We start from the raw sequence: 21,554 nt of genomic DNA on the forward strand, positions 1-21,554 counted from the left end.
AGAGAGAACAAAGGTAAGCAAAAAAAAAAAATAGTCAGAATGGCATATATAAAGGCTAATATATTCAGCAAAACCTGATTGAATGGAACAGATTGACAAGCTTTGTCGCCGCCGTTTTAAAAGTGAATCTCTTAAAGTTCATAATGACGTCTGAAATTACTTTTGCAACATGATTGATATGTGGGGTTTAACGTCCCAGAACCACCATATGATTATGAGAAACGCCGTAGCGGAGGGCTCCGGAAATTTCGACCACCTCCATGAGGTTCTTTAACGTGCACCCAAATCTGAGCACACGGGCCTTCTTCATTTCCGCCTCCATCGGAAATGCAGCCGCCGCAGCCAGGATTCGATCCCGCCACCTGCGGGTCAGCAGCCGAGTACCTTAGCCACTAAGCCAGCGCGCGGGTCTACTTTTGCAACTTGTACTCAATGCTAACTGTACGAACGTTGTGCGTCTCGCTGCCACCGGCTTGCAGCTGCAATGGAGCGCACAACCAAAGCAACAGCTGCGGGCATTACCGCCACACTTTTGTTGGCGCCCGTGACTTTAGGCGTGAAATTAGGACCACTCGAATAAGGACTGTTTATATTTCTATTCTTTTATTCACACTTCTGGCAGTTCCTGTTCGACTATGGTACCCGTGAAAGATAACACGTGATGTTGTAATTTTCTGCGCACTGTACTTGCGGTATGTTTCTGCTTTGCTGCCAGGGTGGCACGACCAAGTCAGGCATTTACTTAGCCTTTAGTCGTGTCCCCTAAGGCAATCTTGTTTAATTTTGCCTCGAATAAAGCAAACCAAACCAAACCAAACCAAATAGCGGTGATCCAAGTTTTTTCGGTCATTCGTGTGCTGCGCAGGTGACAGTGACGGTGCTGGATCGCAACGACAGTCCGCCGCGGTTCCAGAACGGCCCGTACGTGCTGTCCCTCTCCGAGGACACCCCCGTGGGCACCACTGTGACCGTGCTCGAAGCGCGCGACCCCGACCTGGAAGGCAGCGTACGCTTCGGCGTCGCCGGTCAGTTGGAGGACAGCGGGGGCCGTTTCGAAGTGGACCCCCTGAGCGGCGCCCTGGTCCTGGCAGAACCACTCGACCGGGAGTTGCAGGCCCAACATCAGTTCCACGTGACCGCAACGGACGGAGTGCAGTCACAGGAAGCCCTGGTCACCATCGAGGCAAGTCCAGCAATAAGAAGTAGCTATAGGTTCATTACTAAGCTTGATAAAAATAACAGAAAACAAAAAAATAAGAGGGGGGTGATGAAGGCGTGCATGCGCCACGTTTAATGTATATACCAGTCGTACGACCAGTTGTATAATAAAGGAAGAGGGGCGGATGCCCAAGGTAATCTAGTGGGAAAGCCTGAAAGCCAGATCTGAAAAAATAAAATAAAAAATCGGCGAGGAAAGGTTGCTGATTCTATGACCGCGACAAGCGGTTTGAAACGATGTCATCTGTGCCAATTGCTGGGCTTAAATAGTTGAGGTATTTCGGAACTTCCTTGGAAAAGGTTAAGCTAAAATGATAGATATTAGTCGGCTTGGTAGAACTGTGATCAAAACGTTACGTTTGTGTGGCTACCAAATGTATGTCATCCTTTATTTTCTTATTATGTCTCATATGATGAAAACGGCCGAAAAAAAAATCATTATCCTGACTCCGTCATTTGAACGGACGCCCTCCCATATCCCATATATGGCTAGTTTCTCAGGCGAATTTCACGTCAGGTTTCGAAAAACACACCAATACCAATTTCGATAGTGACTAAAAGCTGACCACCGACTTTGCAATATATTTTTTGTTACACTGCACTGCCTCTACCCCTATATACACAGTGACTACATCGGGTGGCGCCTCACAAAAAGAAATGCTAGAAATCATTCCCATCTCTGTAGGTCACCCCGATAATGTGCTATTAATTGCAATAGACGGCGAAATAATGCGAGTGTTACTTAGTAAAGTGGCAAACTTTATTCCTGAAAAGCTCCAGCGCCCCCCCCCCCCCCCCCCCATATTCCCTGCTGGCACCGTCCCTAATCGAGATCTTACATCTCGATCACAGGATGAGGCGATCTGAAACCAGGAGTCACAGCGACGTTCGGACTTAAATAGATTGCTTCGGTGGCGAAGTGTTCTGGCTAGCAGTTAAAATGACACGTTGAAGAAACACGACCGATGTCCCAAATTCCAAGTCTGAACCAACAGGTTTTAACTGCACGAAGAAGAAACTAATGTTAGTACTTTACTGTTCGGATCAATAATGACGAAAAAGGTTTGTCTTTCTCTTGTACATACGCTAGTTTATTGCTAGATCGCGTAAACTGCTCTTGCGACGTAACCATCAAACCTTTTAGAGTCGTTCGGCAGGAGGGAACGATGCGGTAATCGGCGCCTTTAAAAGGACCCGCCGTAATTGACGTGTCCTGCTCCATATTCGGCGACGTCTTCCAGTCTGACGGCACTCATTGTCCTCCCAGCGCGTCCATCAGCGGCGTCGAAAACCCGTTGCGATCGTGTCTAGGTCACGACGACAATCCGCTCGAGAGATCGGTTGTCACGACTCGGACGGCATGTCCTTTTGCTATTATTTACTTTTTTTTTTTTTTTGCTGGTGGAGACGTCGACGTTGCTTTGGAGTGTGGCAGCTTGGGCTAGTTGGTATCGTAGTTGCTTTGAAGCAGCATTGGCGGGGGGGGGGGGGGGGGGGGGGGGCGTCCGGAGACGATGTTCATTTTGAGAGCCCATAAATCGATCCCGCGTGCGTTTTATTGCTCCATTGCCGTGCGCGTACTAACTGGGCGTTCTCTTGTCCACCGTGTACCAAAAAGGAAAAAAAAAAAAAACTGGCTTCCCTATACGGCTGGTGCGCAAGCGCGCACGCGCCTCCAGGGCTGATGCTGCTGCTTCACGCGCGTTTACAGCCGTTCGCAGGAAGAGGGCGCCGTGACACTCATTCTCGTCGCTCTTGTATATTTATGCGCGTTTTTCTCTCGCGGCCCAAAGGCGGGCGTCAAACCGGTAGGTGCCTGGCGGAGCAGCCGCCTCCCTACGAGAGTTGACCTCCGAAATTCGTGACGACTGACGTGGTCAGATTTTGCGCCCGAGTCGACGTAGGAAGTTGAGTTTATTATTCTTACCGCGGTAAAGTTCGTGCATTAGGGCTGTTCTCCGCCCCCCCCCCCCCCCTTCTTCTCCTCCGAATGTTGTTGCGCAAACACACGTACCAGCTGTAAAGCTCACGAGACGCTTTAAACACAATATTTCTATAATAATGGTTACATTAACCTTTTCCAACACTATCCGTGTCTATTTCCACTCGGTAGTAACATAAATAAAACCAACATCTATATCCAACGCTTAAAGGTGAAACAAAGGGTATGTTTATACTGCTGAAGTGTGATTTAATGCAGTTAGCTTCCTCCTCACATGTTTAAAAGTTTAAAGATCAATACAATTTATTTATCGATTGTGAGCTGCGTAGACCCTATCAGACGCCTCCGAAATTTGTGACGGCACGCCGTTTGCGGCGGGAACTTAAAGGTTGCGCCTCTAACCACATTTCCTTTTCGCACGTTTTCTCGCTTGACAAGCATCTTCTCGCTGTAATCGTGACAATTTTGGAATTGTGAAACAGTTATTTACCGAAAAAATAAAAATCGTGTTTGTCAGCGCGAATTATGCGGCTAATGTAGCGCTAATGTTGTTCTTGAGTAGGCTGGGTGTAGTTGTAAACCTGTGCTAAATTTACGCTAATGTCCTTGTGTGGGCTGTGGTGTAACTCTATATGCCTTGCAAAGTCCTCTGCGAATGAGGTTCTGGTGTGGGTGCTAGTGTAGCTCTAAATCTTGCGCTTAATGCAAATCCACTATCGTGAAACCTGAATAAGGGCGCAGCACGGGCAACTCGGCTATTTCATCGGCAATCGCGCACTTGCCGAGGCGGTGGTGCCATCTTTTGTGCGGCGCGGACCTCAACCGAGTGTTTCAGAAGCGTTTTTCGCAATTTTAGGTAAACTGTCGGCATTGAGTCTTGGCCGTTTATGCAGTAAACGTTAATTTAGACTTCTCTAGTTTGTTTCGTGCTGGTCTCGAGCAGCGTTATTGTGTTAACCTTGTTTTAGGCCTGTATCGAACACTGGGTCGCTAAAGTGCTACGCACCGCAAAAGGTAGCTCCACCAACAGTCCTGCGGCGCCTCTGCCTTTGACCTCAGAATTTCTGGAACGTAGCTTCACCTGTACAGCAACGTCGACATGTGTAAGGCGGCCATGCAAGCTCGTTTCTGCTCGAACTGTAAATATTTTTCTCGGCTAATTTAACTACTTTGCATATGAAGAATTAAAGAATCATTGTTCAAATCAAATCAAAGGTCGGCCGTTACTACCAAAAACATTATTATTTGCCTGAGCAACGATGGATGTACATCAGAATCCCTGACAAAATTTACGAAAATGTTAAAGTTTCTGACCTACAACTAATGACGCAAACGTGGGTCTGTATGGGAAAGTCAGCTGTCTGAAACATTTGAAAATAGCTTGACATCGATATTTAGATGGAGCACTTATGCATGTTCTGTGTGGGAGGGGCAGCAATAGATGTGGGCAGAGCTGTCAACTGTATACCTAAGATACAAACAAGTTAGGAGCTCATACCGACCACACTATTCGTTTTGATGCAACACTGTCGCCTGAGCAAAGCTGTCTTGTTGTGCAGGTACTCGACACCAATGACAACTTGCCACTGTTTGGTGAAGCTGCCTACTCATTTGACTTGTGGGAAGACACACAGAGGGGCGCACAGGTCGGAGCTGTGTCCGCCACGGACACGGACATGGGACTCAACCGGCAAGTCAGCTACTCAGTGCTCAGTGATTGGGCCAACGACGTCTTTTCACTCAATCCTCAGACGGGCGTTTTTACGCTCACATCGCACCTTGACTACGAACAGGTATGTTCAGGCACCGTAAAAAGCACGGTCAAACAAGCTTTTTGATCAATATGCTTTCAAAACAGCGCAAATTTCTGTCCCTGCTGTGATGTTTTGCTTCTCTTGTTAACAATATAAACATTTTATCTGAAGTGAGGGGTTGATGCACATCATAAAACTCATTCTCCTTTCCTTTCTGTTTTTAAAGAGCTTAGGCACCGAAATTTTCTACGAGAATTTATTCTTCTATGTGGAAGGCCGTTTATTGGGGCCCTGATAACAATAGAGTGGCATATGTGCACGATAGCAAACTCTGTGCCCCATGTCCTCTAGTACCCTTTAGTTCCCCACGTAATTTCCAGTGGTGCGATCATTGGATTGACGGGAAGAGAGAAAAGTTCCGCATTTGAAAACTTTTTGCGGGAACCAATTTAGGCGACAATAAAATCGGATGCTGAGATCATTCGCTATTTACCTGTAAATGTGGCTCAAAACCATTTGTGGTCTATCTTTAAGCTGATTAGCTAGTTCTAAACAATTCAGGTCTACACGTGGTTAAGGGTATAATAGAAAAAACTGTTTATACGCACACGTACAAAGGAACACACATCTTCTTCAATCAAGTTCAATGTTCAGACTGCCCCACCCAACCAAATTCTCTCTGTGGGGAGAAGGCAGTGCACTCTCTCCTGTCTGGGTTCGCACTTCACGGTGAGTCTGGCTCTCGTCTGTCAACGGTTCCGTTTTCGTTTGCAGTTTCGAGTTCTGGAAGAAACCGACTTTTGTGGATCGTTATATCGTCTGGCTTTTGAAGCTCTCCTAGTTTCCTTGTTTATTACATCCTCCCCTCGAAAATGAGCTTTGATCATCTTACATGTGTCTCCAAAGGGTAGAGGAGTTGTACCGGACCTCGCAGAGCGGTTCCAGTGGAATTTTATGGCGGGAGAACGCACTGCTCCGTCACGGCATTTGAAAACTTCAACGACTTTTCCTGTTTTCCACATATGCGGCTTGTTATGGTCCTCACGTACGATCACAATGTCATCTACCATGAGGAAATTGTCCTGTCTTGACGGTATTAGGTGTGCAAAGCGCAACTGTAGCAAATACTATTCCTTTTGCCATCGGTTCCAAAAGGCGTTGACAAGTTATCATCGGTACTTCCAGCCCCATTTAATGTCAGCTGTTGTAGAAGTGAGAACAGCACTTGACATGGAGGCAGGAAAACTAAGCAGTATCTTTCTTGTTACCAGATGAGATGGTGTCAGCACTGACGCCTCACCTGGCTCCTCCATGACTTAAGTCAGCGGGCGCGAGTTTATCGTTTCCTCCACGTCCACCAAAACAGTAGTGAGCTCCTCAAAGGACTGGCTTTGATGCCCAAGAACTTTTCGAAGGAATACCTTCACGGACCTTACCATTCGCTTCCACCAAGCTGCCTTTCCTATTTTGAATTTCCACATGATTCGCTGGGAGCTGCACCAGTCTTGAACGTCACCGCTGAGAATTTTCCAGAAGCTTTGAATTTCTTTTGATGCCTTCTTGAACATCAGCGTTATTGCTGTAAATTATCTGCGGCAGACTCCTGCGTGCCACGAAGCGTCGGAGGGCCATCAGAAAACATTCAGTTGGGAGGCTGGTAACTAACACTTGCGCTGCTCTCGTTGTTGCGCACGTGAACAAGGCAATGTAACTCTTTGTGTTTGAGGTTTTACTTTTAGTGAAAAGAGGGCCGGTGAAGTCAATACCGACTACTTGAAAAGGCTCGCCATGGTTCACTCTCGCTTCGAAGTGGAGCTGTAGCAGCAGTCGCCGGTTTGAGTCGATGCTTTGCACAAACAGGGCATCGTGATATCACTTTCTTCACCAGCTGCCGACAGCATGGAATCCAGTAACATTGACGCAGTTCAGGCATGGTACTGAGGCACGGTACTGAGAGTGCCTCCGTGAAGAGTTCGAAAATGAGCTGCGACCACTGTCAATTTAGTTCCGACATGATCTTTAGGCAGAAGGATTGGGTGCTTCACATCTTCGGATACTTTCGAAAATTAAAAACGCCCTTTCACGCACAGCAATTCCTGTGCGTCAAGGAAAGGCTGAAATTGTGCAAATGGTGAATTCACCATCAGGCTCTCTCCCCGAGAAAGTGTTCTAATTTCAAGCTCGTAGTATTTGCCTTGAGTAAGTCGAAGCCAGTGGTTGCTGGCCTCTTGAATTTCATCCGCTTTGAGATATACTGCGCTACTTCTCTCGTGCTGTTGGCAGTTTCTTACAAACCCCAGGACCCACGCAGCCACTCTGAGGAGACGTCAGTAACTGCTGAACTTTTCTGCCTGCAGCAAAGGAGTCACTTCGGCTATTCCTGTATGCAGCTGAACTGCCTTCTTCCTCTTTTCGTTGTCCATTTCATGGCTCTGACACGCATCAAATTCTTTTGGTGGCCAGAATTGCGAACTTTGTTGCAGCCAATTTGGGCCTTTCCACCAATGCGTGTTATCTCCAAGGGACTCAGCACGCATCCCTTGTGTCAGCCAGTCAGCGGGGTTATCGGTACCTGGGCAATGCCTCCAACTTTCTGGGCTGCTTAAACTCTGTATTTCGTTCGCCCTATTTTCGACAAATGAATTCCGTTGCTTGGCCATGCCTTTTACCCAACAGTGTGTGATTACTGAATCTGACCAAAAATGCACGGCAGTTATTTGATCAAGGGCACTATGAAGGTATTTAGCCATTCGTACTTCCATTAGAGCAGCAATCAATTCCAACCGGGGTAGAGACATCGCCTTCAGGGGGGCCACTCGGGACTTCGCGAATATGAGGTTTGAGTTCACTATTTCGCTGTCATCTTGCCTCAGTAGGTAAGCGCAGGCACCGTAAGCTTTCGGGCTTGCATCGCAAAAGATGTGTAGCTGATGGTTAGCCTCACAATCTCTCAGAATACAACGAGGGAAAGAAAGCTGTTTCAAGTTAGCCAAATCTGAGCACCAGCTGTTCCACTTTGGCTCTAGCTCGTCCGGCAGCTGCTCATCTCAGCTAACTTCTCTCTCCAAAAGGCGCTGAAAGAGCACTTACCACAACAGGCGCTACCAGTCCCAAAGGGTCAAGGATCCTCACTGATGCCTGCAGGACCGCACGTTTTGAGCCGGCTTTAGTGCACGCCGTCATCAAAACAGGCGCGGCTGATATGGACATCTCGTCTTTAGTAGGTATCCACAAAAGCCCCAGTACTTTTTGCGGCTCGTCCGATGCACTGCATTGCTGGCCGCACATTGTCATCCGAACTTTTTCTGAACTGGATGACCACTTTCTTAGGCACATTCCTGCACCTGACATTATCTTGTTAGCTTCTGAAGTTATCTTCAACGCCTCATCCTCAGAAGTTGCCCCTGTTACCAAGTTGTACACGTAGAAAGAGTCTTTGAGTAAGCGCGCTGTTTCTTGAAGACCATCACCTTGGCTTTCCAAGTGACGAAGAACAGCGTTTAGCAGGTATGAGCTCGCCATAGTGCCAAACGGTACTCTTTTCATTTTCCATTCCTCTATATTTGGAAGGACGTCAGGATTGCGGGGTACTTCGCTGTACCACAGGAATCTTAGAGCATCTCTGCCCTCAGGTTACACACTGATTAGGAGGAAAGCTTTCTCGATGTCTGCCACGAGAGCAACCGGGTGTAGGTGAAAACGCAGCAGATTGCGTACTATGTCGCTAATAAGCTTTTACCCTTTATCCGAATGTTCATTTAGCGACAACTGTTCTGGTGCGTGAGAAGAAGCGTCATATACTAGGCGAAGTTTCATTGTCTTTTACTGAGTTCCGATGACCGGCAGGTGAGGCATATAGTATAAGTGCTCAGATGCTACTTCATTGCTTACTCTTTCGGCATGCCCTTTGTTCATGTAGCTTCTGATGGCTGTGTCGTATTCTTCCACGAGCTCTTAAACTTCTCAGCCGTTTCATCGCCGTTTCTCGATTATCTGCCAAATTTCCGGAAGTTTCTTTCCATGGAAGCGACACTTCATAGCGGTCACCTTTTCTCTTCACGCTGCTCAGAGTATAGTTGTCGCAGTCGTGCTTCATGTTCTCTTCATTGGTGATTCCAATGGCGTCCAGCTCCCAAAACTTTTGTAGTATAGTTTCCTCTTTGGCATCGCTTCCTAGACCAATCTTTGGAATGCAAATATTTGTCGCCATGGCCAGAGAGCTGTTGAGGTTGAACGAACCCTGGAATGTCCAACCAAACTTCTGGGTCGATTGCTGCTAAACCGTTGTTGTCTGCCCAGCGGCAGACTTTCCATGACAACATCCACAAGTGGCCTGCTCCAATCAACAGGCCGATTCCTGAAACCGCTGGCATTCCTGGAGAAATGAGCTTGTCAGCGATAAGTCCTCCACAACTCTATTTCTTTCACGATGGCATGGTCAACTGGAACAGATGCCACGTCTTTGCATATGAATAAAACTTCTACGGCCTCGATGGTTGTTTCACTGTCGCCGTATTGACTCCGCAAGTGAGGTTCAACGATTCGGAATGTTTCTGTTTGAGCAGCCGTCGTTTCGAAGGTGTTGAGGTGAAAATTCTTATGTCCCAAAACATGCAGGTCAAGCCTTTTAGAAACGTCTGCTCTAATGAATGTCTTCTGACTGCCGCCGTCCATTACACACCACGAATATATTCGCATTGATTACCGCCTGCGGCCCAAGTGCGGAAAGTTTGCAGAGCGACTTCTTTGTTTACTTCTTTCTCAGCGGCCGCATGTACATTAGTAGCGGTAACTTTTTTCACGGCTTCTTGTGGATGATCATTCTTTGCTTTCTGCCAGTCGGGGTGGCATACTGAAGATACATGGCGTTTGCCACATTGTGTGCAGTCTACTTTTCTTTTGCATTCTTTTGACTTGTGCCTCCACAACATACATCAAAAGCAACGCCCGGCCCGTGCCAATTCGTTCGTCTTTTCTTCAGGCGGGACGGGAGCCGTTTAGGACTGTGTCTCGCATTTCGTCGACTCGCAGAAGAAACACCTCCTCGCCTGCACCAGCTGCGTGCTTAGTACCGCGGCGCTTGGTGCGCGGTTTCAATTACTTTCTCCTCTGCTCTGTTCGGCTTGCTTTCCTTCGTGGCATGGCCGCTTTCTGCACATCGTTCTCTGCTTTCTGTCTCGACAAGAAATTGTAGAATGACTGTTAGCCTGTTGTCTACTCCTGACGCTGATGATGCATCGGAATCTTCTGGCGATTGACTCGACAACGGCGTAGTTCTTTACGGAAATCCACAACCATTTCTTTAGGCAGCTCCGAGAGGGTGACGTCACTTAACATTGCCGAATAAGCCGACAAGCTTGTGCCTAATCCCTTCATGCCACGAATGTGCGCCTATACGTGATCGTACAAGCGCCGCAGCCTGCGCGCGTCCTCCCTTGAGGCTACGCTTGGAAGAACTCTTCATTTTGCCATAAGTTCTAGTTGAATTCGTTTTTTGTCGCCAAACCTTCTCAGCAATATTTCGATGGCATCCTCGTAGCAAGCGTTTGTCGCCTGCAGCCCTCTTGTCGCAGTCATAGCTTGTCCTGTGAGCATTGATCATTAAGGTATTGAAACTTCTCAGTCTTTGAGAGCCCTTCGTTGTCGTGCACTGCTTGACGGTAGCACTCCTGGAAGGCCTACCATGCGGAAAGCTCACCATTGAACAGTTCCAGCCGCAGCTTCAGTAGCTTGACGCCATAATGGTGAATCTGGGATGGCAGCGGATGAGGTGTTGCTATGCTGCTCAGGGTGATGGCACTCGCCTGCACAACGCTGTTTTCGCCTTGAGGAGGCCGATGGTTTGGTTGGCCCTGTCGTCGCACTGGATGCTTTCTTCATACTTCTCTTCGAATGCGTCCTCTGGCAGGGAGGTTTTCATTTCTTCATTGACTTTTCGAAGATCGGTGTTATTCACCTCCAGCCATTGCAGAATAGCACTGAGCCGTTCAACACTGGCGTTTTCAAGCACCAATGTCACCTCATTGATGATGATGGTGTTCTGTTATCGTCGGGAGCGTCGCTTCACTTTGAGCTTTTCCATCACCTTTGTCTTTGTCCCTACTCGCGACCTTTATAGACCCCTTTACTTTAGTACTTCCTCCCGGCTTTCGGCCATATTATGTGGTCTATCTTTCAACTGATTAGCTAGTTCGAAACAATTAAGGTCTACATGAGATTAATGGTATAATAGAAAAAAAAAACTGTATTACACGCACCAAACAAAGGAACCACACGTCTTTGATCAAGTTCAATGTTCAGACTGCTTCACCCAACCGAATTCTCTCTGTGGGGAGAAGGCAGCGCACTCTCTCCTGTCTGGGTTCGCACTCTTAGGTGAGTCTGGCTCTCGTCTGTCAACGGTTCCGTTTTCGTTCGCAGTTTCGAATTCTGGAAGAAACAGACTCTTGTGGACTGTTATATCGTCTGGTTTTTTGAGCTCTCCTAGTTTCCTAGTTTATTACACCATTCTCGATTGGCCTAGGGACATTTTAAAGTGATAAAAGTCACTTACAGAAATGATTGTGGTAATTGCTCCAATATAGTATGCACAGTAAGTTCAATACAAAACCAGAAATGAAAAACTCGCAATCGCTAATAACATTGCCATCACAAGATGGCAACAACAAAAAATACATGGCACTTTTGATCTGATTATGAACAAGCAAAGTACAATCAAGTCATTTTAATCTCACAGCAACTTCTCGCCTCGCACATCCTTGTATTTCTGGGTAATTGCAAGCTCCACGGGACAAACTAGCGGAGTGGCCAGTCTAGGCATGGGCGTCATCCCGTTTTTTAGTGTCATTCCATATGCTGTACCCACTATGGCCGAAGCTTTAAACGCGTGGGCGTCGGCAAGATTTTTTCTTGGGAGGAAGGGGAAGGGGAGTAGCCTCCCACCCCAGCTGTTCACGCCCATGCTCACAGAAAGTGGGTCTTTGTAGACAGCCACAAAGTGATGTCAGGGAGTCGAGAACAGGAACATTGCAAAAATAAATCGCCTTCCTGTGAAGGTAGAATTTGTAGGTTGCACCCATTCCACACTGCCCGCATTGGACACACTGTAGTTTCCTTTGCATGCGCGTTCAAACAAATTGCATGCACTTTTGACTTTTACTTCGTTAGAGAGTCCTCTTATTACACACACGTGAACATGCATATGAATGGGGGAGTGGAGAGGAGGATAGTGACTTTCATGTTTGTGCATGTGTTCGTACAATCCAAATATTTCCATGGAGAGAGAGGGTTGTACCCTTCCCCATTTTCCTGCTCTCTCCAGGCTACGCTAATTCCCTCCCGAAACAAAATGCTGGCTACACCTCAACTTTTGTCCTTTACATCGAAAAATTATGAGTGCATGTTCGATTTTGGGGTGTGTTACAAAGTGGTGAATACCGCCAACAGAGCTAGCAGTTTGTTTTACTGTTTCTTCTGCCTGTTGCATAATTTTGCCCAGTTAATAATACAACCCATTCCTTTGGCCTCACCAGGGTTGCATTAACATAAGTCAGTTATTTTAATGAGGGGCATAATTCTGGGAAGTTTTATGTAAACATTAGAGGTTGACATACTCTAAGCTTGCAAGTATGTTCACCTTACATATATATCCACCTTACACAGTTTGCCAGCTCTCAAGTTAGCAGCTTAGGCAAGAGCACAGTATACAATAAAGAGTTATGACATTGCTTAATTCTATGTGTGTGTTTTCGAGTCCATAATGTGAAACAGCTCTAATGTGTATGCAACTAATTATTGAGGGAGAGGGAAATCTAGACTGATGATATACTAGAGATGTCTGAGCATATCTTGATGTGTTACGCATACATAAGATGGTGCATATTCTGTTTCAAGAACATTGAAAAAGTGCCACAGAATGATGACAGACATTTGTGTACAGCCATGATGAATATTTTTTATGCAATAATTTCATAAAAGATGGTTAATTTTTTTCTCATTTCAGCACCAGCATTATGTGTTGGTAGTGCAAGCACAAGATTCTGGTACACCAAGCCTGTCCTCGACTGCCACTGTATACATGAATGTGATGGATTTGAATGACAATGCACCCCTGTTCGACCCCATGAGTTACAGTGACGAGGTCTTTGAAAACGTTACAGTTGGATCCAGTTTACTGCGTGTCAGTGCTACTGACCTTGACTCAGGTGAGTGCTCATGTGTCTATAACCATAGTCCTTCAAACTATTGAAAGATTCTGATATAATTGTTGTAGAAACCATTATTTTTCCACAATGCAGTGCTGAGTAGGAGCCGTTGACTGAGCGAATACAAAGCTTGTGACAAATTAATTGGCTCTGTTTGCTCTAGCTATGTGAAAAACAATATACTTGTTGTTCAAGCCCAAGCTTCGACGCTAGACTATTGTAAGTCAGTGCTGTGTGTGCATTGCCCTTCCTTGCCCCCTTCTTCTTTTGTGCAGTGTTCTCTCAAATGTAGGCCAGCAAACCTGGTTGACCTCCCTGCCTTTTCCTTTTCTATCTCTTAGTCCCTCACTCTCTAAGTACAAAATCTTTCATTTAATGCACCGTGACCAATATTACTCAGGTCTACAGGCAGACTACATTAGCGCAGTTTACCTGTGAAGTTCTATATATTAAGTCAGCAATAACGTCGCGAGAAACTATACTACAAAGAAACCTGTGTGGGGAAAACATTCTCAGCAGGTTGTGCATAAAGTTACAAAGCTATTGCTACCGTGCCGAAGTTGCTGGACTGTGAAGTAAGCTGTGTTGTGAGTGTTATTGAACGTTCTAAGCTATCTGCCCTAATCCCTAATGTGCAGGTGACAACGGACGCATCGTGTACAGCATAGTGGACGGTGACCCAGACGGTCACTTAGCCATTGAAGCAAACGGGACCATAATAACACGTATGCCACTGGATCGTGAAAAGAAATCAATGTACAGTCTTATCGTTCGAGCAACTGATCAGGCCGTGGAAGTTCATCGCCGTCTTTCAAGCAGTGTCCAGGTCACTATAGTGCTCAAGGACGTCAATGACATGGTGCCCGAGTTTGTCACCCCAAATGTGACCAGCGTGCAAGAGAATGCACCAGCGAACAGCATCGTCATGGCAGTCAAAGCGGTGGACAGTGATGAAGGCAGAAACAGCTATGTGGAGTACAGTCTGTCACCAGAGCACAGCTTCTCCCTGGGCCCTGTTGATGGCCTGCTTCGTGTCAAAGGTCCCTTGGACCGTGAGCAGAGGGCAAGTTATGAGCTGCTTGTGACAGCTCGAGACCGTGGTCATCCTGTACGCTCTGCGTCCCAGAGACTACGCGTGATACTGCTAGATGAAAACGACAACAGTCCCGTGTTTGATCCACGGCAGTACAGCGCAGCGGTGTCGGAGAACGCCAGCCTTGGGACCAGCGTGCTTCAGGTGTCTGCCACAGATCAAGACGAAGGTGCTTCAGGCCAAGTGCGCTACTCAATCATAGCAGGCGACCCAAACCATGACTTTGAAGTTGGCCAGGACACTGGTGTGCTACGTGTGCGTCGAGCACTCGACTATGAGCGCCGGACACGGTACCTCCTCACCGTACAGGCAGAAGACTGTGCTGGTGCCGGAGGCACAGAACTGCGTTTTGATACAGCCACTGTGACTATAGCTGTGACGGATGTGAATGATAATGCGCCTGCATTTGTGGATTCGCCATACGAATTGCATGTTGTGGAAAACGCAGCTACACCTGTGGTGCTCCTCACGCTCAGTGCACATGATGCAGACCACGTACCTAGTGGTCCTCTCTATTACCGCCTGGAAGAGAGCACTCAGGGACTGTTCCGTGTCAACAGTTCTACTGGTGAACTATCCCTTTTGCAGTCACTTGACCGGGAAGCCAAGGACCGATACCAGCTTACTGTCCTTGCAGTGGACTCTGGTGAGTTCTGCTCTGCCTTATGTGGTGGAAATTGGAGTCTAAAAATGTAGCCATAGCATAACTATTTATTCAATTTTGACTGTGACCACTGTGTAAGAAACATAGATCTGTGTAAGAAACATAGATCATGTAATAGAATTAAAGAATAACAGCTGTTTCATTAAAAAAGATAGATTGAAAAGCAAGAAAAATACTCGTTATAAAACAAAATATTCATAATTTTCTACAGTTCACATTTTTTCACTGTATCGACAGATGCCCCAAAATATGTGCTAATGACATGCTTTTTCACTGTGCAAGGAAATAATTTTTCATACAATGACGTAATACTAGGGTGCATAATATATTCATGGTAGGATTAGGTGTTCAAGAAGTCATTTATTAATTTAGTGCATAATGCATCAATTGTTCCTATCAGTGCATTATTCTAGATAATTTTTGTAATGTAAGAGAGTGTCATTATGATTAATTACAAGAGTTTTTATTTTTCATTCTACGTGAATATCTTCAGCCGTATTAGTTATTCAGGACACATAGGAGCATGACCATATAACAAAGCTTAAGGGGAGATGGGAGTCAAAAATGCAAGTTCTTTTTTTCCAAAATTACATGCTTTTCGTTTTTATTTGCTTTTGCAAGTTTAGTTCCTTTACTTTCACACACAAAAAAAATAACTGAAAATTGTAAATAAATTCAGAGCAGGTTAAAATCACTTTTATAGAGTATAAGGTGACTATAAAAAACTAAAAGGAGCTCATTGTCCCCTGGAAATTGTCAACTGACTGCTTGCCATTGCATCTTGCTTGAAGAGTTCACTAAAGTCACATGCTCATATTAACGATGATTGCCAAGCTCTCATAATGAAAGAAATCATTAAAGAAACATATATTTGTGAGGTCAATGATTTTAACTTATTTTTAAAATACGTTTTTCTCAAGGTCAATTTTAGGGCTACTTCGTGAGTTAAAACACCATGTTTTTGGTACTTCTAATAGCCATATTAGGATAAAGTTTTGTCCACATATTCCTTAGCCGGTGAAGGATGCAAGTATTTTTTTTTTTCAATTTATATTGCCTGTATAATTATTACTAACCTAAAGCGAACAATTAGTATGGGCTGAAAATTCTAGGAATCGGCACATTAAAATATTTCTTGTCCATTAAAATATATTATGCATGTTTTCTTGATAGTTGTGGTTCCGAGCCAATAATGACTCGGAACCATAAAAGCTTATTGGCATAGAAAGTTTGTCCATAATGAACTATACTTTACTTTGCACATTGTGATGGCACAAAACTAGAACTGTGCAACATATTATAAAACTTACATATTTGAAATCAGCATAAAAGTCTTTATATACCGCAAAAATTTCATTGGCCTTGGCTGCAGATTAATGACATTTTTTTTCAAATTGCATCTCCCCTTAAGTATGGTTGCAACAAAGATTAAGCTATTACAACAGTAACTGAAATAGTTTATATTTGCTACCGCTATGTTCATGATTCGTGTAGACAGAATGCTATGAAATAGCAGCATAGCTATGTTTACATACTGTGTAATTTACTTTTGTGCTAACTTTAACTGACTGACCAACCACGGTGGTCAAGTGGCTAAGGCACTCATCTGCTGACCCGCAGGTCGCTTTATCGAACCCCGGCCACGGCGGCCACATTTTCGATGAAGGCGAAAATGCTTGAGGCCCATGTGCTTAGATTTTGGTGCACGTTAACGAATGCCAGGTGGTTGAAATTTCCGGAGCTCCACTATGGCACCTCTCATAATCAAATAGTGGTTTTGGGACATCGTTAAACGCCAAACAATTATTATTTTAACTTTAGCTGACTGATATAAAGCTCCTTGTTGCCCTTGAAGATTGATTGTCAGTGCATGTAGGTCATATGTGTGCACAGCAATGTACTTTGAGCGGAATATGAAATGGGAACAGTAAAGGCTAGTGCATCGAAGACAGTACTGAGTCACTGACGATTATTCTAACGAATAGATTTTCTTGCACCGGATTACAGGCAGTCCAAGGCAGACTGGAACAGGGACTGTTAATGTTCTTGTGAGTGACATCAATGACAATGCCCCTCGGTTCGAGCGAAGTCGTTACACTGTTACACTGCCTGAGAACCAACCAGTGAACACGCCTCTTGCAACCATCACTGCCACTGATGCGGATACTGGAAGGAACGCCCTGATCAGGTTGGTGGCATATATTGAGAATTGTTTTGGTGCCCACAAAACTTGCCAACTGTGTTTTGCTATATGCAAGTTTAGCTTGTGACATAAGGAAAGGTTAAAAAAGAAACTACTTGAACTTTTCCTACATTGGGGACATGTGCCCCTCATGTTGCTCGGGCTTTTGGCATTCACATTTAGATTGGGATGAATTCTGCCTTGATCAGCGCAATCATGTTTACGATGGCATGCCAAATAGCTATTAATTATATGAGCTCGTGTATTATTGTAGAAGCTACAAAGAAGTGTTGTGTACTGGTGTATGTTCATGTTAATATGAGCTTTGCAAGTTACTGGACAAACATGTACAGCAGTAGAGTGATATAAAGCAGGTAATCTAAAAGAATCGGAAAGTCGTTGAGAGAATTCTCCAAAGTTGACATGATTAAGGTACACTTTTTGCTTAACATATTATAATAAATTAACTACATGTCATCCTAGTTCTCTCACGCCATGAACCAAAGTGACATGAGCTGCATGCCCAGGACCTTTCTTTCGTTGGTGCGCTCAATTTTATAGATCGAGATAGCTTAATCTTTGCGTGGCGACACGGGCTGTCATCTGGTAGCCTTGTGTTCAGTGCACTTTACCAACCTTAGTATGTAGTTTAGATCGTGTGGCAGTTTTTGTACCATCGGCGTCAATTGAAACCTGAGAAGCAGCAAGCACCCGTAATGGTATTGTGCGTGGAGTCATCACCATTGATAGGACTCCTAAGTCGACTCACTCAGACCCCCATAAAATCGCGAGTCTGAGTGAGTCCAAGTGAGTAATATTTTGGCGAGTCTGAGCCTGGGTGAGTTCGATGGAGCAAAGTTTTAGTGAGTTTGAGTTTGAGTGAGTCTGGTTGGGGAAAACATAGGTGAGTATGAGCTCGGGTCCGAGTGAGCCCTATAGGTGAGGTACGATTCATGAGCAAGTCTGACTGAGCCCTAAAATGTTTGCTGACCCATGCCTTCATCTGTGGAAAAAAAAAGGAGGTACACATTTACTGGTTTAACATCGCGAAGACTGATGAAACAGGAGAGCTGGTAGCTTTTGCTTAGCTTTATGGTCTTTTTCACTGAGTGCTATTTTAGCCTTCCTATTACAGTGGCAATGTGATGCCACTAAACTGTCTATCAACTCTGGCTGTAGCCACTCTTTCTTGGCGATGGAAGCTTTCTAGAACTCGCAAGCCAGAGTCGGATTTTCTTTGGAAATATGTGGCCAAGCAATTTCTTTCCTAATCAGCCTTGTTGTAGCACAGTCATTATGTCACCTCTCTAGATTGAAACTTAGTGTCTTCACAATCACTTAGCTTCCGATTCCTCCGCTTGGAACTCGGGATCAGCTCGTCATTGTTGGTATGCATTGACACTGCACACCGAGGAAACGAAAATTATCATTTTTTCGGTGTTTTCAAATCATGTCGGTAATCCGTTAAACATCTCTCCTGTTAAAACTTTGGTACACAAAATGCGAATTTGTTTGCTGAACCTCAGCATGAAGTGCTTTTGCAGGCCTCAGTTCTTGATTGAACTGCAGTAACACCACTGTTCGTAAAAGGCGACACCTTTCTCATGTCGCACTTTGTGCATTAACACAGACTGTTTATGTGTGATTTCAGGTATTCATTGCGTGGTGAGAATGCGAGCCAGTTTCGAGTCGACCCGGATAGTGGCATTATTACAGCCCAGGCACCTATGGATCACGAGGAGTGCGAACGCTACACTCTTCAACTTGTTGCTGAAGACCATGGTCTGACGCTGCGTCACACAGCAGTCACAGAAATCATTGTCCTTGTCACTGACGAGAATGACAACAGGCCAGTTTTCAACAAAAACAACATGACAGTCGTCATTCCGGACACATCTGATACAGGCAAGGAGCAAATGTTGCAACATTAATAAAAAGTAGCTTGAGAGTAAAGGAGCAGTATTTATTAATAATATTTTATTTTAAATTGATTTACTTGCCAAGGTAAATAAAAGAAAAGGAAATTTAGGTCAGGTCTAGTCCATTTGCTAAAAGTGCCAATATATTTTTAATGTGAGTTTACTGGTTGGTTGCCTTACTAGTTTGGAAAACCCAATTTGAGAAAAAAAAATTTTCAGCTATAAATTTTAGGACTGTCATGGCCCAACTGAACTCAAAGTTACACACTGAAACTATAAAATCTCTACATAAATTCCTCTTCTAAAGCTTTGCAGACAGGGAAATGCTTGCATATTGTTCTTAAGTTTATTTATGTGAAATCTAACCCCTTGTCATTGATATGGAGGTTCTCAAGGTACACTGTACATACAGAAGCATGTGGTTAAGCATTGCTGATCAAATGTTGTGCATCATCGAAAAACTAGCCACATCCATCCATTGTTTTCATGTTGCAGGTCATTTTGTCTTGGGTGCCCAAGCACGAGACACGGACTCTGGTGCAAATGGACGACTGATATTCCATCTCTCAGGATCAGATGCAGAAAAGTTTCAAATAAACCAAGAGACTGGTATTGTGCGATTGGCAAAGAAATTGCCAACAGGGCTGAAGAAGGACACCACCTACCACTTCCAGATTCATGCCACAGACCAAGGCAAAGTTCCACTGTCATCTAGTGCCACTGTTCGTGTGTCCATTGCCAGCAGCAACCTTTTTCCCAAGTTCCAACCGGGCACAGTGAACAGGCTCACATTGTCTGAAGGCGGAATCGGAAGCAAGGGACAAGTGCTGATGACAATATCTGCAACATCTCCCAAGGTTGGGCCTGCTGCCAGAATCAACTACTACATTGCAGGAGGAAACAATGGCGGTGCAATGGCGTTAAATCCAACGAGTGGCGATCTCAGAGTTGTACATGGTGAAGTGCTCGACTTGGAAACAATGCCCAGAATGCAGCTGTGGCTGGCAGCTGGCGACAGTGACGACCCTATGCTAAGCAGTGCAATGAGGATTGACATAGAACTGACTGACGTGAACGACAATGTTCCAGAGTTTGATCAAGACCTGTACAATACCTCAGTGAGGGAAGAGCAGCTCCCAGGTCAGTTGGTTGCAAAACTCTATGCACGGGATGCTGACAGTGACAAAAATGGAAGAGTGAGGTACAAATTGCAACCTATGACACCAAAGGAGAGTGCTACGTCACTGCCATTCGAACTAAATGCCAATACGGGTGAACTGCGCACAACAGCTCGCCTGGACCGTGAGCAGATGTCCTCCTACCAATTCCTCGTAGAAGCCAGCGATCATGGCAGTCCCAGTTTAACTGGCACTGCCACTGTTATTGTGACGGTGACAGACAAGAACGATAACCCGCCTCGTTTTACCAGGCTGTTCAGCGTTAATGTCACTGAAAATGCTCCCATTGGGTCCTTCGTCATCCAAGTGACGTCCTCTGACAGGGATGCAGCTGAAAATGCAAATGCTACATATAGTTTCACAGAGAACCCCGGCGAGCGATTTGCCATTGACCCATACTCAGGAAACGTGACTGTTGCAGGCCTGCTGGATCGGGAACTGCACGAAGAATACCTCCTCAAAGTAGCCGCTGTTGATGGATCTTGGAAAGCCGAGACACCGCTGACTATCTCTCTTCACGACATGAACGATAATGCTCCACGGTTCCTGCAGCCTGTTTACAGATTCAGGCTAGCCGAGCTGCAGCAGGCGGGAGCCTTCATTGGCCACGTGTCCGCGATTGACACAGACAAAGCGGGCCCTAATGCTGCCGTTACCTATACACTTCGGCATCCATCGGACTTCTTCCGCCTGGACCCTACCTCCGGCAACTTGCTGAGTAAGCAGCCACTCCGCTACAGGCGTTCACCGAGGGGCATGGCATCACCAGAAAACCAGCACATCCTTCGAGTAGTGGCCACAGACCATGGGAAGCCACCACTTTCCTCTGAAGCCACAATATACGTCAATGTTGTTGATGCCAACAACCACATGCCGAAGTTCGACAGGCCGTCATACTTTTCGCCACTGCCAGACAATGCTGTTGTGGGATTATCTGTGCTTCAAGTCACCGCAAGAGATGAACAAGATGTCGGCATCAATGCAGAGTTGGTTTATAGCATTAGTGACGGCAATGGAACTGGTCTTCTCGATGTACATCCATCAACTGGTAATTATTATTGTTATTTATTCATGAGACTACGTCTATGCTGTACAATGTGCTAAGGGTGGTGTGGTTGAGGGCAAAATAATCAAAACCTGTGCAAATAAGTATGCATACAGCTTTTCACAGGAGAGAAAAAAAATTGCCTCTGTGTCGGGCTGCACGAGGAAGTAAAAAGGCTGAAGTCACTGCCTCAGCAGTGCATTTTAGAGGGGTCACACCAACTTGCGCAGCCCAGAAAGAACTATGGTAGTGGAGCCATTTCTGAAGAGGTCAACACACATTCATCTTAAAGACCAGTGTCAACAGAGAGAAGTTATCGAGGAAGTTGTACTCCAGTGGTGCTCTTAGCTAGCAA

At 45.4% G+C, this 21,554-nt stretch overlaps 1 protein-coding gene across 1 annotated transcript in view; it reads left to right on the forward strand.

Moving 5' to 3' along the window:
• ft (cadherin-related tumor suppressor fat) overlaps positions 1-21,554 on the forward strand; it is a 131,917-nt gene that overhangs the window by 90,903 nt on the left and 19,460 nt on the right. The window contains exons 5-11 of the mRNA XM_037415245.2: positions 866-1,183; positions 4,720-4,953; positions 12,917-13,118; positions 13,757-14,857; positions 16,883-17,063; positions 18,709-18,962; positions 19,472-21,202. Coding sequence (XP_037271142.2) covers positions 866-1,183; positions 4,720-4,953; positions 12,917-13,118; positions 13,757-14,857; positions 16,883-17,063; positions 18,709-18,962; positions 19,472-21,202 — 4,021 coding nt within the window. The remainder of the gene's footprint in view (positions 1-865; positions 1,184-4,719; positions 4,954-12,916; positions 13,119-13,756; positions 14,858-16,882; positions 17,064-18,708; positions 18,963-19,471; positions 21,203-21,554) is intronic.

Source organism: Rhipicephalus microplus, chromosome 2, assembly GCF_043290135.1.
Source record: "Rhipicephalus microplus isolate Deutch F79 chromosome 2, USDA_Rmic, whole genome shotgun sequence".
Lineage (NCBI taxonomy): Eukaryota > Metazoa > Arthropoda > Arachnida > Ixodida > Ixodidae > Rhipicephalus > Rhipicephalus microplus.